Here is a 13,867-nt window from a genome sequence, read left to right as displayed (position 1 = left end):
AATCTTTGTGACCTCTCAGATTTATTTTGGGACCCCAACCTTAAATAAAAGTACCAAAACAAAATACAAAATACTCAAATAACTCAAATTACAAATAAAGACATGCCTTTAAAATCAAGCTCAAGTAAAAGCACAGAAGTGTAATCAGCAAAATGTACGTTTCCAAGCAAACATACTTATTATGCAGAGAAATGGCCGCTGTGAGTGATATATTATTAAATGCTACATTATTAGATTGTTAATACTGATGCATCAACGTATGAATAGCATTTTAATGTTGTAGCAGTACAAGTACTTTATATACTGTTAGATGTTTCAATCTATAACAGTTTGTTGTATTTTCTACGCTTGTGTTTTTAATCAAACATTATATAATATACAGTATAATAATGAAAGGTGCTCAAGACGGTGGTGAGACCAGCGATGTTGTACAGCTTAGAGACAGTGGCACTGAAGAAAAGACAAGAGGCAGAGCTGGAGGTAGCAGAGCTTAAGATGTTGAGGTTCTCTTTGGGAGTGACGAGGATGGACAGGATCAGGAATGAGTACATCAGAGGGACAGCTCATGTTAGATGTTTCGGAGATAAAGTCAGAGAGGCCAAATTGAGGTGGTTTGGACATGTTCAGAGGAGAGACTGTGAATATATTGGTAGAAGGATGCTGAGGTTGGAGCTGCCAGGCAGGAGGTCTAGAGGAAGACCAAAGATGAGATTTATGGATGTAGTGAGAGAGGACATGAAGTTAATTGGTGTGAGTGAAGAGGACGCAGAGGACAGGGTTAGATGGAGGCACATGATTCGCTGTGGCGACCCCTGAAAGGGAACAGCTGAAAGGAAAAGAAGATATATATAAGTAATATTTTACTCTGAATTGTAGTGTAGCAGCATGAAGTAGCATAAAATATACAGTACAAGTACCCCCAAACCCTGTTTAACCTGTTTGGCCACATTGTGGTGAAAGTAATATTTTCAAATCAAAAATGAAGTTCTAGTCTGTTTACCAAGAAGATAAAAATTGACTTTGATTTTTTATTTTTTTGCCTTTGATGTCAGAGCCTAAGACATCAATCTACTACTCTCAAATGTCAAGAGTGAGTACTACAAAGCCCTCTGCTCTTCATAAAATGTGTAATCTACACTGTAAATACTGACTGCAGCTTGAAATTATGTTTAATTTCTTTGGATAAGATGTTTTGAGTAACAGACAGAAATGTTGCCGCTGTCAGGCTTTCTCAACTTGAGGCGCTCAAGCAGGGGGTTCACTAAATGATCTATACTTTCTTTGTGTGTGTGTCTGTGCATATGTGGGTGTGTGTGTGTTACATCCTGAGATCGTATCCCAGCATCAGAAAAGAAATGAGACCAGTGTAACAGGGACCAGTCCATCAGCATTTGCACACATGCACAAGCACGCACGCACATGTAAACACTCATCTCTCGCACAGACATATCTCCTTTTCCCCACATACATGCATGCAATATGCACACACTTTTTTCTTCACATACACAGTGCTCAGCCTCCACTCTCTCTGCACGCAGTCTAGAATATTGATGTGCTCTTTAACAGCCCTCCTCTCTGTCTGTGTCACATTCCATCCATCTACACACCATTTCCAACTACACCATCAGATAGAGTGAAAACAATTCAGTACTAACTCTCCTTTCATACAGTGGTTTATACAATCATCGCATAGGCTCAGATGGCATTCCACGAGCTCCACGTTTCATCATCTTTGCATTATAATGAGGCATTATGCCGATCTACTGTATGTCAGTTTGTATCATTTCATGTCGTTAATATCTCCAGGGTTCCACGTTGAGTGAAATATTATTCTCAAACTCCAGTGTACTTCATTAAGTCAGGGAATCCACTGACAGAAAATGTATTTTCTGGGCACTTCTGCTTTCATCTGCACCAGAAGTATTTCCGTGTGTGTGCGTGTGTGTGCTGGCATGTCCACATGCTTGTACGCATGCATGTCAAATATAGAAATAGAGAACAGAGAAGAGAAAGATGGAGTGTTAGTGCATGTGCTTTCACGCACGCACATCAGCCTGAGGTTGATTATCATGGGGTGAGTGGCAATTAATGTAGCACTAATTAGAGAGGCTTTTATGTGTGGAGGACTAAGAAGGGCTCCTGGTGATCTCTGGAAACTGCAGGAGAGATAGCACGAAGAACATAAAACACAGCACACACGGCTTGACAAGACACTAGCCATACGCAGATGACACAATATGTCAATTAGTATCTAGTACTGTGCTGCAAGCTGCTTTGTAAGGTAGATTAGAATTCTGCTGCTCCGGATCCTGATTTCGAGGCAACAAATCAAACAGAGAGCCTATCTTTATGGCATTGAAGTTGACATAAAAACAACAACACTAAAAATACACGAACAAGAATACAAGAAGATTACTACCTTCTGCCAAGCTCATTTCATCTCTCCCTACTGTGTCATCAGTTTATATCAGAAAAAAGGAGAAACTGATAACTATCCTCCAATCAGTCTCCTCAGCTATCTTTATGCTCCCACAGTTATGTTGTTACTTGTGGTTATAGCAGTGCATCAAGAATAAAATCATTTATTCCAAAATAAAAAAGAACATTTTGCCGCTTGGTTTCTTTGTTTTGTAGACAACTCAACTCAACTTTATTTATATAGCACCTTTCATACAAACATGCAGCCCAAAGTTCTTCACAAAACAAGATTAAAACAACACAGACAGAAAAGTGAAGACAAAAATAGACAACAATAAACAAGAGTCATGGCTGAAATGGCTAACAAGTTGTTTCATGAAAACTGTATTGTAATGTAATTATTTAGCTTGTTGCCACTTTTTTGGTGGATATCTCAAACATCCTTCAAGTAGAATGGTATCCATCAATCATTCTTCTTTCCTCCCATCACTCTAACTCTTCTCTCTCCCTACCGTGTCATGTTTTTACCATTTCCACTCCCCGCAGCCTCCTCTCACCATCCTTCGCTGTGTAATCTAGGGGATTGTGTGGTCTCTTGGTGTGAGAGGTGATGGGTACAGCAGGATGAGCGTGATAATCTGCCACACTGGATTACAGTCTAATCTCTAATCTCTCTGGCCCTCCTCTGCATGGGGACCACCTCCACTGTGCCAATTTTATTAATCTGAGGCCCCTGCATCAACGGCTTAGCTTTGCCCATTTTGATTTCTCGGCTTTCATCAAGCATATAAAGCAATAGGAGTTGAAACAATAGATTGTTGTGACGCAACACTCGGAAGTGAATTCCATGACCCCTGCACGCTCTATCGGAGGATTTAGCTACTGATGAGAGTGTTAATCCTGAGAATGTGAGGATTCATCAAGAATAGTTGCTTTAGGGATGTCCCAGGTTGCCTAAACTGCAGCGGGTTGCAGTTTGGCTAACACATTCTCTGTATAAGTGCTGAACATGGGCTCCAACAGCATCCAATGTAATATCCATCAGAGTCTAAGCGTGAAGGTTGCTGTGTCCTGCCTGACTTCATGACCTGGAACACTCACAATTAATGTCCCATGTCATGGGGTTAAATTGGTGTTAGTAATTCCTCTGGCTAGTTGAGAGATGGCCGAGTGGAGAAAAGCTATTCCAGTCACGGACTGGCTAAGAGGGAACATGATTAACCAATTACCTTACCTTTCTAATAAATGAGTAATCAGTTCAAGGCTGATCTTTGGACTGATGTCTCTCTATCGTATTGAAACATTCATTGTGCTGAATGTGTTAGGTATGCAAGCCAGAGTCGTAATGCAAAAGAATTTGATTGGAATTCATGCCAATGGATATAGAGTCAGTCTCAGCATGTTCCAATCATAATGTTTAAATGTCCGTATTTACATTTCAGGAGTATTGTCTAGTCTTACTACTATTTTAATCACTTGTTTGAGTGTCCTTGCAGGATTTCTATTTCATTAAGTGTGCAGAAATAGAAAAAAAGGAGGACAATGACATGAATATTCTAAGAAAGGTATAGAAATTAGAATAGTATGTGACATGTATGTATTTAAGCTGGCCTTTCTCAGTGTGTACATGTCAGGGTTTACATTAGCTGGCATATTGTTAGTTATGCTAAGTTATTTAATTCAACGGGCTTGGAATGCAAAGAGACATACATTTACTGTAGGCTAATGTCTTTATTTATTTATTAGCAAGGCTATTTGTTTTATTTTATTGTTGTAGCCTATATGCTCAGTTCGCAAAGTTTGTGAAGTTCATTCTGCTGACTACTTTTAAAAAAATACATTTGTCGGATCATAGGGTTTGTATTTTTTGTGTATTGCTGTTTAAATGTTAGCTATTACCTTAAAACTTCAATTCAAAGCCGAGCCCCAATTAAACACTAAGTCCCTTTTACTGGCCAGGTGTGGCTACAAGTTTTGACAAATAAACGCAGGTCTCAATTGGATACCAGGTCTGGTTTTTATAGAAGTTCTTTCGATGCATAAAACCTCTTAAAACCCGCTGGGTTGCCCACTTGAGCTAGTTCTAAGCAGCTTAGATCGCAAATATAAATATTTAAACTTTTGTCATTATGGACATGCTACACATCATTACATCAGTTAAATTCTTCACAATTCAATCGTTCAGTTCATTTTACGGAAACCAATTCATTCAGATTTACCGGCATGGTAAACAAGAGAGATGAAAAAAAGTGTCGCTTCCCTACTTTGAAGCGGTCATAAAGTCTGAATATGTGTCCTTTTCGCGATTATTTATATTCCTTTGGTCTGTAAGGGTCCACTGATCAAAAGAATCAAAACGGTTTTTCATGAAAATTCATTCAAGTTGAAATAACTACAGTAACCTTCAGCTTTCATCCTTTCCAAGGTAGGCTAGCGATATTTTGATACGGGTCTTTCTCGCACTCTCTCTCTCTCTTTCTCTGTGTGAGTGTGTGCATGAGATTGGCCTAGATGTGGTGTCTCTCAGAGCTAGATTAAATGAATGATTCATAATTGATATATGTTATTCAATTCGATATCCTAATTTTTATACAAGTAATACTCATACTGGGTTAAATATACAATTTGATAGTATTTCTCATCTTTGCTGAGCAAAAGTTTTGTGTGAAGGGAATTAAAGGCCTGTCCCAGATATAGGCAGGTTGAGTTCAGTGACTGAAGCAAATAAAAGCCCAGGCTATTAATTGAAGTTTTATGGTATATGGCTGGTAGTTGTTCTATATGGCTGGAATTACGGAATATTAACAGCCATATTGGCCTTCCAAAAAAAAGTTTAGTGTAAACTCTGGTACATGTACAGACTTGGCCTAGGGGTATAAATGTGGCTCAGAAAAGCAGAGATTCTTTTGAAAAGCTTGTTTTATAAAGCCTACTTGTAGCTAATGTGAGCAGACTACATCAGATCTGGTTTATTTCATGAATTTGGAACGCAGACCTTTGGCATCAATTAACAATTAACAGTCGAGAAAATCACAGCTACTTGTCACAGCCACAGAGCAGCATGTATTATATATATATATATATAGTTAGCTCTAGTTGTTGCAGTGCTTTGCTAGCAAACATTACATCTAGGGTTCAAGTCTGTGTTAGTAATGTAAAATGTCTTTTTTATAATAAGTCCCCCCCCGTTAAAAACATCAGATTTTACTTAAGTATGTGCAGCCCATGTCAAAATGTGATAAATTTCACATGCACTAAAAATTGACTCATGTTCACAATGCAGAGGCAAAAAGGAACCTTCATGTAGGAACTTTGGAGAAGACACTGTTTCTGTCTGTCAGATTGATAGTAACACTGGTTAAAGCCTGATGTGAAGTTTAGCCTAAAAACTAGCCTAACCAGGACCAGGCTAGTCTTGAGGGATAAGTTTTCAAGATGGTGAAGACTTATTTAAATCCCCTTCATGAAACAAATTTCCTGAAAATAAGCCAGACTTAATGAAATTAACCTGGTTTAACTGTTAATCTTGCTTTATGAAACACCCCAGTGGTTTAACTGCACACTTGCCTTATTGTTTTTAAAATGTCACAAAAATACAAAATAAAAGTGGCAAAGCAGTAAAATTAAGTGAAATGCTTTAAGCTAGTGTTCATTCAATACATTTAATATCTCCTAAATAACAAATGAATGTGTTACATTTGTTTTGTTGTTACTGACAGGCAAATCCTGTCAATAGCTGAGTGCTAACATCTGTTATTATGGTGTATATATGGCTCACCTCTGTCACCGGCGTGTGTGTTTTCAGGGTTGAGTGTGTCCAGCAGGTGGATGGAGCTGGTAGGTCTGGTTTTGCTGTGGTCCTCCTGTTGATGGTCTGCCGAAGTCAGGCCGTTCTCATACAGCTGGCTCTCGCCGTGCCGCAGATGCCAGGTCAGCCCTAACAGGTGGACCGCTATATACACATACACACACACAGTGACAGCCAAAGGGAGAGGAAAAGCAGATAGAAAAGATCATTATTCAAGGCATGCGAAGGGGTGTGTCTGAATCTTCTTTAATGCCCATCTTAGAACTCTCACTCAGTTTATGTGCTTATTAGTGCCCGGCAAGGCAGTGGACAATTAGGAAATACACAAAGAACACCCACACACATAAGCTCTCACAAACACACACGTCCAGTATATGCACATACACATGTGTACATGAACACAGAACGTGGCAGAGGTGGGCAATTAACGCAGATCTTCAGAGCCTGAGCCCAGGGCTGGTATTAAAGCGCTAACACAGTCTTTTATGCATGACTAATGATGCTTTGAAAGCTGCTGCCGATTCACAATCCATATGGGCCATTTAAACAACAAAGGGTATGGGAGGATACTGGATTCCCCCTCCCACTCATAAAACTGTTTACTAGGACAACAATCCAGCATGCTGTTAAATAAAAACAACTAACACCTGCCCATTAAGGAAATTAATTAGTGTCTGGCAAGGCTGTCAATAAAATGTTCAGTAAAACATTTACCTTGCTCTGACCAATCATCAGGTCCCATTCATGTGATATTGTACTCCAACACTGCTTTAGTTTTTGTTTTTTTTTTACTTCTTAGTAGAATCTAAAAAGATAATGTGCCTTTGCTGATATGAAGAACAAAGCAAATGAAATAAATCATTGCGGGTTTTTTCTCCGGTGACACATTCGGAACATCAAACAAAAGCAAAGACTCAAATCACAAAGTTACTATGCGCTGGTGGCAGTCAGAGGATGGCTGCTGCATGCAGATCAAGGTAAGGAACTTCTAACAACTTCAAACATCTTCACTGTCTGTCTTCTGTTTGCTGATTGCCAACACCCAGAAAAAGCACTTGACACGCGCTTGCTAACGCTCGCACAAAATGGCTGCTTAGAAAAACAAATCCACAATTATACAGCATGACTAACACAATCACACAGGTACAGCACGCTCGCACAATTGCCTAAATGTACCTGCTATTCTCATGTAATTCACACACACACACGTACACGCTCACCCACACTTGATCCCCAGCTGATGAGGAATACCTAATTAAAACTCCAGATAGTTCAAAGACATTTGCAGTCACTTTCTGTTGCAGATGCACAGGAAAAAAAATACAAATTTTCTCTGAAAAATACAGCAAACCTATGAGGATCAGCTATGGGGGATCAGCAAATCATACATTCCAACAATTCAACTTCTGACTAGCCCTAACCACTGTTGGTTTAGCTATCTACTCATGCACAATATAAGCTCTTCAAAGCAGAACACTGACGATTACTAGGGCCATGAGGTTGACGTCATGCATCATTTACTTCAGACTAATTGAACTGTCAGCCTGTGATGAGACCAGACATGGACACGCACAGATTCTTCACGTCAGTGTGGGTACGAGTCACTCATTTTAAAATATCTTTTTTTCCCTTCACTGTAGTTTTCTTATTTTCATTTTGAAAGATGCAGTGTGGGGGATTTTCTCATTAACGCGTCGCTGTGAAATTAGTTGTGATGACTCATTCTGATGCTGGAAAAAAAGTATGACAAACAGTAACCCAAATGATCTGCCTTGTACATTCAATTTCATGGGTTTAGTTTCCAGCAAAATCCCTTCTGGATGTCTGTTACTGTAAGTACTCCATCTTTAGCAGACAGGTGGGGGAAAATAACAGGCAGGTAGAGAGAAACTCACAGAAAAACACACTGACTGTAACCCACATTTTATTTAACAATGATAGATTTAGAGACAATCCTGCAGAGATTTCCTTTAAACTACAGCCCATTATCAACTCTCTTCTATTCGAAATTAAACATGAAATATAGTGTTGCACCTACAAATGTAGGTTTGTATGCATCATCGCTGTTTGTACTGCATTATATTAAGCAGTGGAGTGGAACAACCTATCATAGTTTCATAAATTAGTCTGTAAGAGTGCTCAGTGAGGGATGACAAGTTATTCCCAAACTGATACATTTAGTATTTCCACCATTCAATCTCGCATGCACCATTCTCTCCTCACGTCCTCTCATCTGAATTGCTTTTCTTTCTCTCCTTGTTCTCCGGTGCCCCCACACACCTCCGTTAGCCAAGTGTTACCCACTCCTCCAGTAATGACTCTGCCGCGACAGTCCTCACCAGCTCTCCTATCTTCTCCTCTTCACCACGCCATCCCTCCTCAAAAGCCCCTCAGACCCTACTTCTCCTGCTCCTGCTCATCAGCGTCTCTCTCTCTGTCTCTCTCACTCTCTTGTTTTATGGCTGTTGACCTTTTGCTAGAACACTTAGCACCTAGAGTCACAGAGCACACACACACACACATGCTGAAGCGTGGAGGGATAAGGACCTGGTAATGTGATGAGGAGAGGATGGTGGTGGAGAGTGCAAGTTTGCGTGTATGCTCTTGTACTTTTGAGGACCTGATGTCCTCACAGCAATATTAAGACTATTGATGACACATTTGTTGTTGTTCCCTTAACCACATTAATTCTGGGTATTTAAAAATTGAGTACTTATGGAGCCACAGGCAAGGACATGAGTAGGGTTTAAATTTAGGTTTAAATTCGGGGATACAGTTAAAGTTGGAGTGGTTTTGGACATTTAAATCAGTACAAAAGACGAGCAACTGCTGAGCGTGAAAGTTTATTCTTGACCTTAGAAACATAGTTTGACAAAATAATCCTAACCCACGGTCCACTTACTCAATAGATAGTTTGCTCTGTTGTCATAAGATATGTGCTCGCAAAAATGCTAGTGAGTGGACATTCATTTTTTTTCAAATGACCAACTGTATTAGTATACATCTAGTTTGATAAAAGGTCAAATGTACAAATCTGTGTATATCAAATGTGTGTACAAATGTAAGGAGAGAAGTCAATTACAACTCCCAAGCAGGGCCGGAAAAACCCACTGGGGGGTCCTGGGGAAACCAACCAATATTTTTATGTATTTCTTTATTTCTATTAAAGGTATTAAAACTAGTTTTGACACAGGGCCCCTCTATGAGACATGGCCCAAAGATTGGGGAAAAATGCAGGAGCCACCTTAGGGCCTTTACTGTTTCAGTTTTTAAATTTACTTCAGTGGTGCAAATTGCCAAACAAATTAGTAATTACAGAATTTCCAATAATATATTGCCATAGAGAAAACCTGGAGCCCACTTTGTTCCCTTGGTAATCCAGTGTTGCTCCTAAGTAGCATTTCATTAAGAAACATCCAGCCACCGAGTTTAAGATTCTGTTGTGTACATAGCTTATAGTGAACAGAGGCTAAAGCTTACACTTCATAATAACCTACACATTCAGCAGTTTAAAGAAATAGTTTGACATTTTAGGGAAATACGCTTATTTGCTAAAAGGAGAAAGAAGGAGAAGAGCAATATCACTCTGATATCTGTATGGTAAATATGAAGCTACTGCCAGCAGCTGGTTAGCTTAGCTTAGCATAAAGGCTGAAAAGAGGGGAAACAGCTAGCCTCTAAAGTGAGTGAAAGTGGTATCAATCTTCTCATCTCACTCTTGGCAAGAAACAAAATATTCATATTTCCCATATATATTCATATATAGTAGCAGGGTATTGTTCAATTATTAAAGAAACTCTGGTGTTTGTTGTTTTTCTTTTTGGCCTTTTTTAAATATTTATTGGTCAGCTGATAGTATAGAAACAGACACGAAACTAGAGGAGAAACAGGGTATAACCCACAATGGTCCCCAGTGTGCCCTGTGTTTCTATGTTAAGGAACATTTCGAACATCATTTGAAAATTTTAAAATGAGAATGTACAGCAGTTAAAAATACATCCGGAATCAGCTGTTCCTCTCACTTCTTAACTCTACTGCTTATAGTATTTGATATTTTTTATCCTTTGTGTGGACACATAAAATACATACACACTCACACAGGCACACACTTTGACACAGGAACACACTTTGACACAGCACGCAGTCAGTTATGCGAGCAGCATGTGCTCAGCATGAACTCTCACTCTCTTCTCCTCCTGTCTGTCTATCCAGCTCTGTCTCAGTGTCCATCTTTCTCTCTCATGCTCTTGCAAAAATGCACATAACCGTCACACGTTAGATAGAGACTCCGAGCGAGTCCAGTCATTATAATGGGAGCGGCAGCGGCAGCTCAGTGGAGACAGCGAGCAGCAGTGCAGCAAGCTAACAGGCCGAGGCCCTCGCACACATGAATCATTGATCAGTGTGACAGTGAGATGACTGCCAGAGGTAATAGGACGGCACTGCTATGAGGGGGTTCTGTACTGTACCATCGCTGACTGCTACCCCGCCGAGATGTGCGTAGAAGATGTGGCAGGCTGAAGAGAACAGCGCAGGGTGTAGGGAGAGACTGAGACAGTTCAGGAGTAAGAGAAAGAGGTGCTTGATATGGCTTTTTCAGGACTACTTAAACTACCATGGAGAGAAATAACAGAACAGACGAATCCAAGCTGGTGGAAATTTGTGGATAAAGTGAGCAAGGCTGCAGAGATAACAACCACTCCATTACAGCTGTTGTACATTAACAGCTGGAATGCAAGGACATACGGATGCCGTATCTGTATTGTGATTGCAATAAATGGCAACCCTGAACCACTAAATTCTCTCCACCATTATTTCCAGATAGGCAGGTTTTAAAAGCAGACTAGTTGAGCTGAGAAGCACCGATAATGCAAGCTTGCAGTTGATGCCGCAGTTGCTGCTATTGTTGTTGTCAGGCATGTGTGTGTCTCCAGATTAGATAGAAATGATTGTGGGCCCCAGTGATGATTAGATTTCACACTTGTGGTGGGAGAAAGAGTGGAAGGGAGACAGAGAAAGAAAATTGTGTGAGTGTGTGTATATGTGAGCGTGTGTGCATTCCTGTTTAATGCCTGCGTTACCCTACATGCAGTTATCTGGTGTTTGTAACAGTGCTGGGTTGGGCTGCAGGACACAATGGGTGAGATTGACTATGAATATACTGTCTTATCGATAACCATTACAGCCAAGGTAGCACTGCAGTCAGTTAAAAATGATTTATCAATACTCTCGCACAAGCGGAAACACTCCCAGACCTGATTGCCAAGTTCTTTTCGCTCATACACATAGCTATCCACCAACTATATTCCGTCTGACAACCAAAGACTACAGCTGGCTTTGCCCTGCAGCAAACACTTTCAAGAGCATCAGTCATTCGATTTAGTGTGTAGTTTAGCATGTACAGTAAAAGCAATTTCTCATCCAAGTTCTGCATGGCTGTGTCAGCCTCTAGCTAAGCCACAACTTCTGAGGGATGGGAGAAAGAAAGGCAGAGAGAGAAAGAAGGGCAGAGGCAGATAAAAAAACACAGGGAGAGGGACGGAGGGGAGTCAGAAAGGAGAGAGACAAATGGGGGAAACAAGTGTGAAGGAGAGTGAAGGAGAGGGACTTCAGAGCCAATAAAACAAATCTGTTTCTAAGTCAACGTTAGAGTAAAGACTGAGAGCCTGGGGGTCTGCCTGCCCTTCTGCTCTTTTCGCCTGTTGGCCCTCGCTCCACTCTGACAGACAAGAGATGCTTAAGTGTTTTTCTTACTCCCCTCCAACAACCCCTTGAAAGCTACTAATACCACTGTCATGACTGTTTAAGTGTGTGTCTGCTGACATTTGCTTGTGTGAAAATGTGTATATGTGTGTGGGTGTGTGTGTGTGAGCAGAAGCAGAGCAATGTCTTGACTGGTATAAACCTCAGGACTCATCATCGTTGTGACCTTGCTAATCTGGAATGGGAAGTCCTGTTTGGATAAAGGGATAAAATGACGGAAAGAGGGATAAAGGAAGAGCGGAGGTGGTGACACACTTCTCACATCTTGAATGATTAGATTTGCTGTATATATCCTGGTGTTTATTTCCCAGTAAAACTTGCTGTCACTGTCATCTAGTTAGTCACGGTAGCGACGGTACACCAAGTCGAACAGATCCCAGCTTTCTGCTTCATGCATTTCTCTGTTGTTTTTCATTTCTAATCACGCCCCCTCTCCCTTTCTGTCAGAGTCCCCCACTCTCCCTGTCTGTCTCCCACTCGCTGTCTTACTGATGTGGTCCTTTTCTGAAAGCTGAGTCATGTTACAACAGACAGAATAGTGTTAAATGAGCAGGGATCGGCGCCATGTTAGATTCCCCTCCGGCAGCCACCATCAACCACCACTGAGAGCTAAAACACTGCCGACAAACATCGACTCACAACTGCCGCTCATAGTCACATACAGCTCAATCCCTGTGTTTCTGCGTGGGCGTGTGAGTGCAGTTATGTGTGTGTGAGTGAGAGAATGTCATAGAGAGAATGAGAAAGAAAAAAAAAGAGCGTGTGAGTTGCTTTGCACGTCCGTGTGCATGTGTGTAAGCATGTACTTGTCCAGTGAACTATTAGAGCTATTGAGGCTATTTCATTGCAGCCTCTCTGACCTTCTGGAGACATTTTACCAAAGGGCTCTCTCGCCATTCAGAACTTTCTGACCAGAGTCTGTCTAGCCATTTAAAGCAATTTTACCAAAGGCTTCTGTAGCTGTTAGGGCAGTTTTAGCAAAGGCCAGCGGGTTTCTTAGAGCTGCATCAGACGACCAAAATAGAGGACTGAAAACAAAGAGAAACTGGACCAATCAATATAGACCCCAATGAGGCATGAAGCAGCTGGCTGAAAGAAGCTTGGGGTGAGGAGCATACACACACACACACACACACACACAATCCCAATCACAAAGTCACGTACGCACCTTCACGTTCATGCACACGCTTACACACACATACATTTGGACTCAGATACACATGTGTGTAATGCTTATTGTTTTTGTTTTATACAGATTTTCACAGAAAATACCAACATCTGTTCCCATGCACCCAATATATGTTGTTTGTTTTTTTTTGCTATAAGAATGCTGAACCACACAAAGGTTTACAGTGAACAAGCTTAGAAAATGCTTACATTAATAGAAAGTGAAGAGAAAAAATGAGGAGGAAACATAAATATGCTGCTGGTGATGCACCAGTCATTCAAAATTTGTAAAAAACAAAAAAAAAACAATAAATGGAACAAAAAAACAACAACCAATAAATGGAAAATACAAAATGCAAATGGTACATAGCATATTTCTGTTACTGATTTTTAAAATCTGGTGTAACAATCAAAATAGAAACAAATGAAGTACCTTTTTTCTTTTTTGAAAACTAGAAACTGAAAAGAATGAAATAATGAAATTGTACATATATATACTCACATACACCCCCTAAAACAGACACAGGCCTAAATGCAGACACTAGTGACACAAAGGTGTAAGTCCTCTCAGAGTGAGCTATAATTAACAGATTAAAAACATCTGTTGAGAAAAGGAGAATAAAGCCAATACACAGTGCAGAACACGCAGCATTAGTGTACTGTGATTTGAGGCACTGTGTGTGACAGCGCTTTTGTGTCCAAGTGAACTGT

At 40.4% G+C, this 13,867-nt stretch overlaps 1 protein-coding gene across 3 annotated transcripts in view; it reads right to left on the bottom strand.

Annotated features, from left to right (window-relative positions):
- Positions 1 to 13,867, bottom strand: part of tenm1 (teneurin transmembrane protein 1) — a 164,862-nt gene that overhangs the window by 87,713 nt on the left and 63,282 nt on the right. For all 3 annotated transcript variants that reach the window (XM_044204925.1, XM_044204928.1, XM_044204926.1), the window contains exon 6: positions 6,197 to 6,370. In XM_044204925.1, the coding sequence (XP_044060860.1) occupies positions 6,197 to 6,370 (174 nt within the window). The remainder of the gene's footprint in view (positions 1 to 6,196; positions 6,371 to 13,867) is intronic.

Source organism: Siniperca chuatsi, linkage group LG8, assembly GCF_020085105.1.
Source record: "Siniperca chuatsi isolate FFG_IHB_CAS linkage group LG8, ASM2008510v1, whole genome shotgun sequence".
Taxonomy (NCBI): Eukaryota; Metazoa; Chordata; class Actinopteri; order Centrarchiformes; family Sinipercidae; genus Siniperca; species Siniperca chuatsi.
Note: the sequence above shows the minus strand (reverse complement) of the source record. Positions and strands in the feature narration are given on the sequence as shown.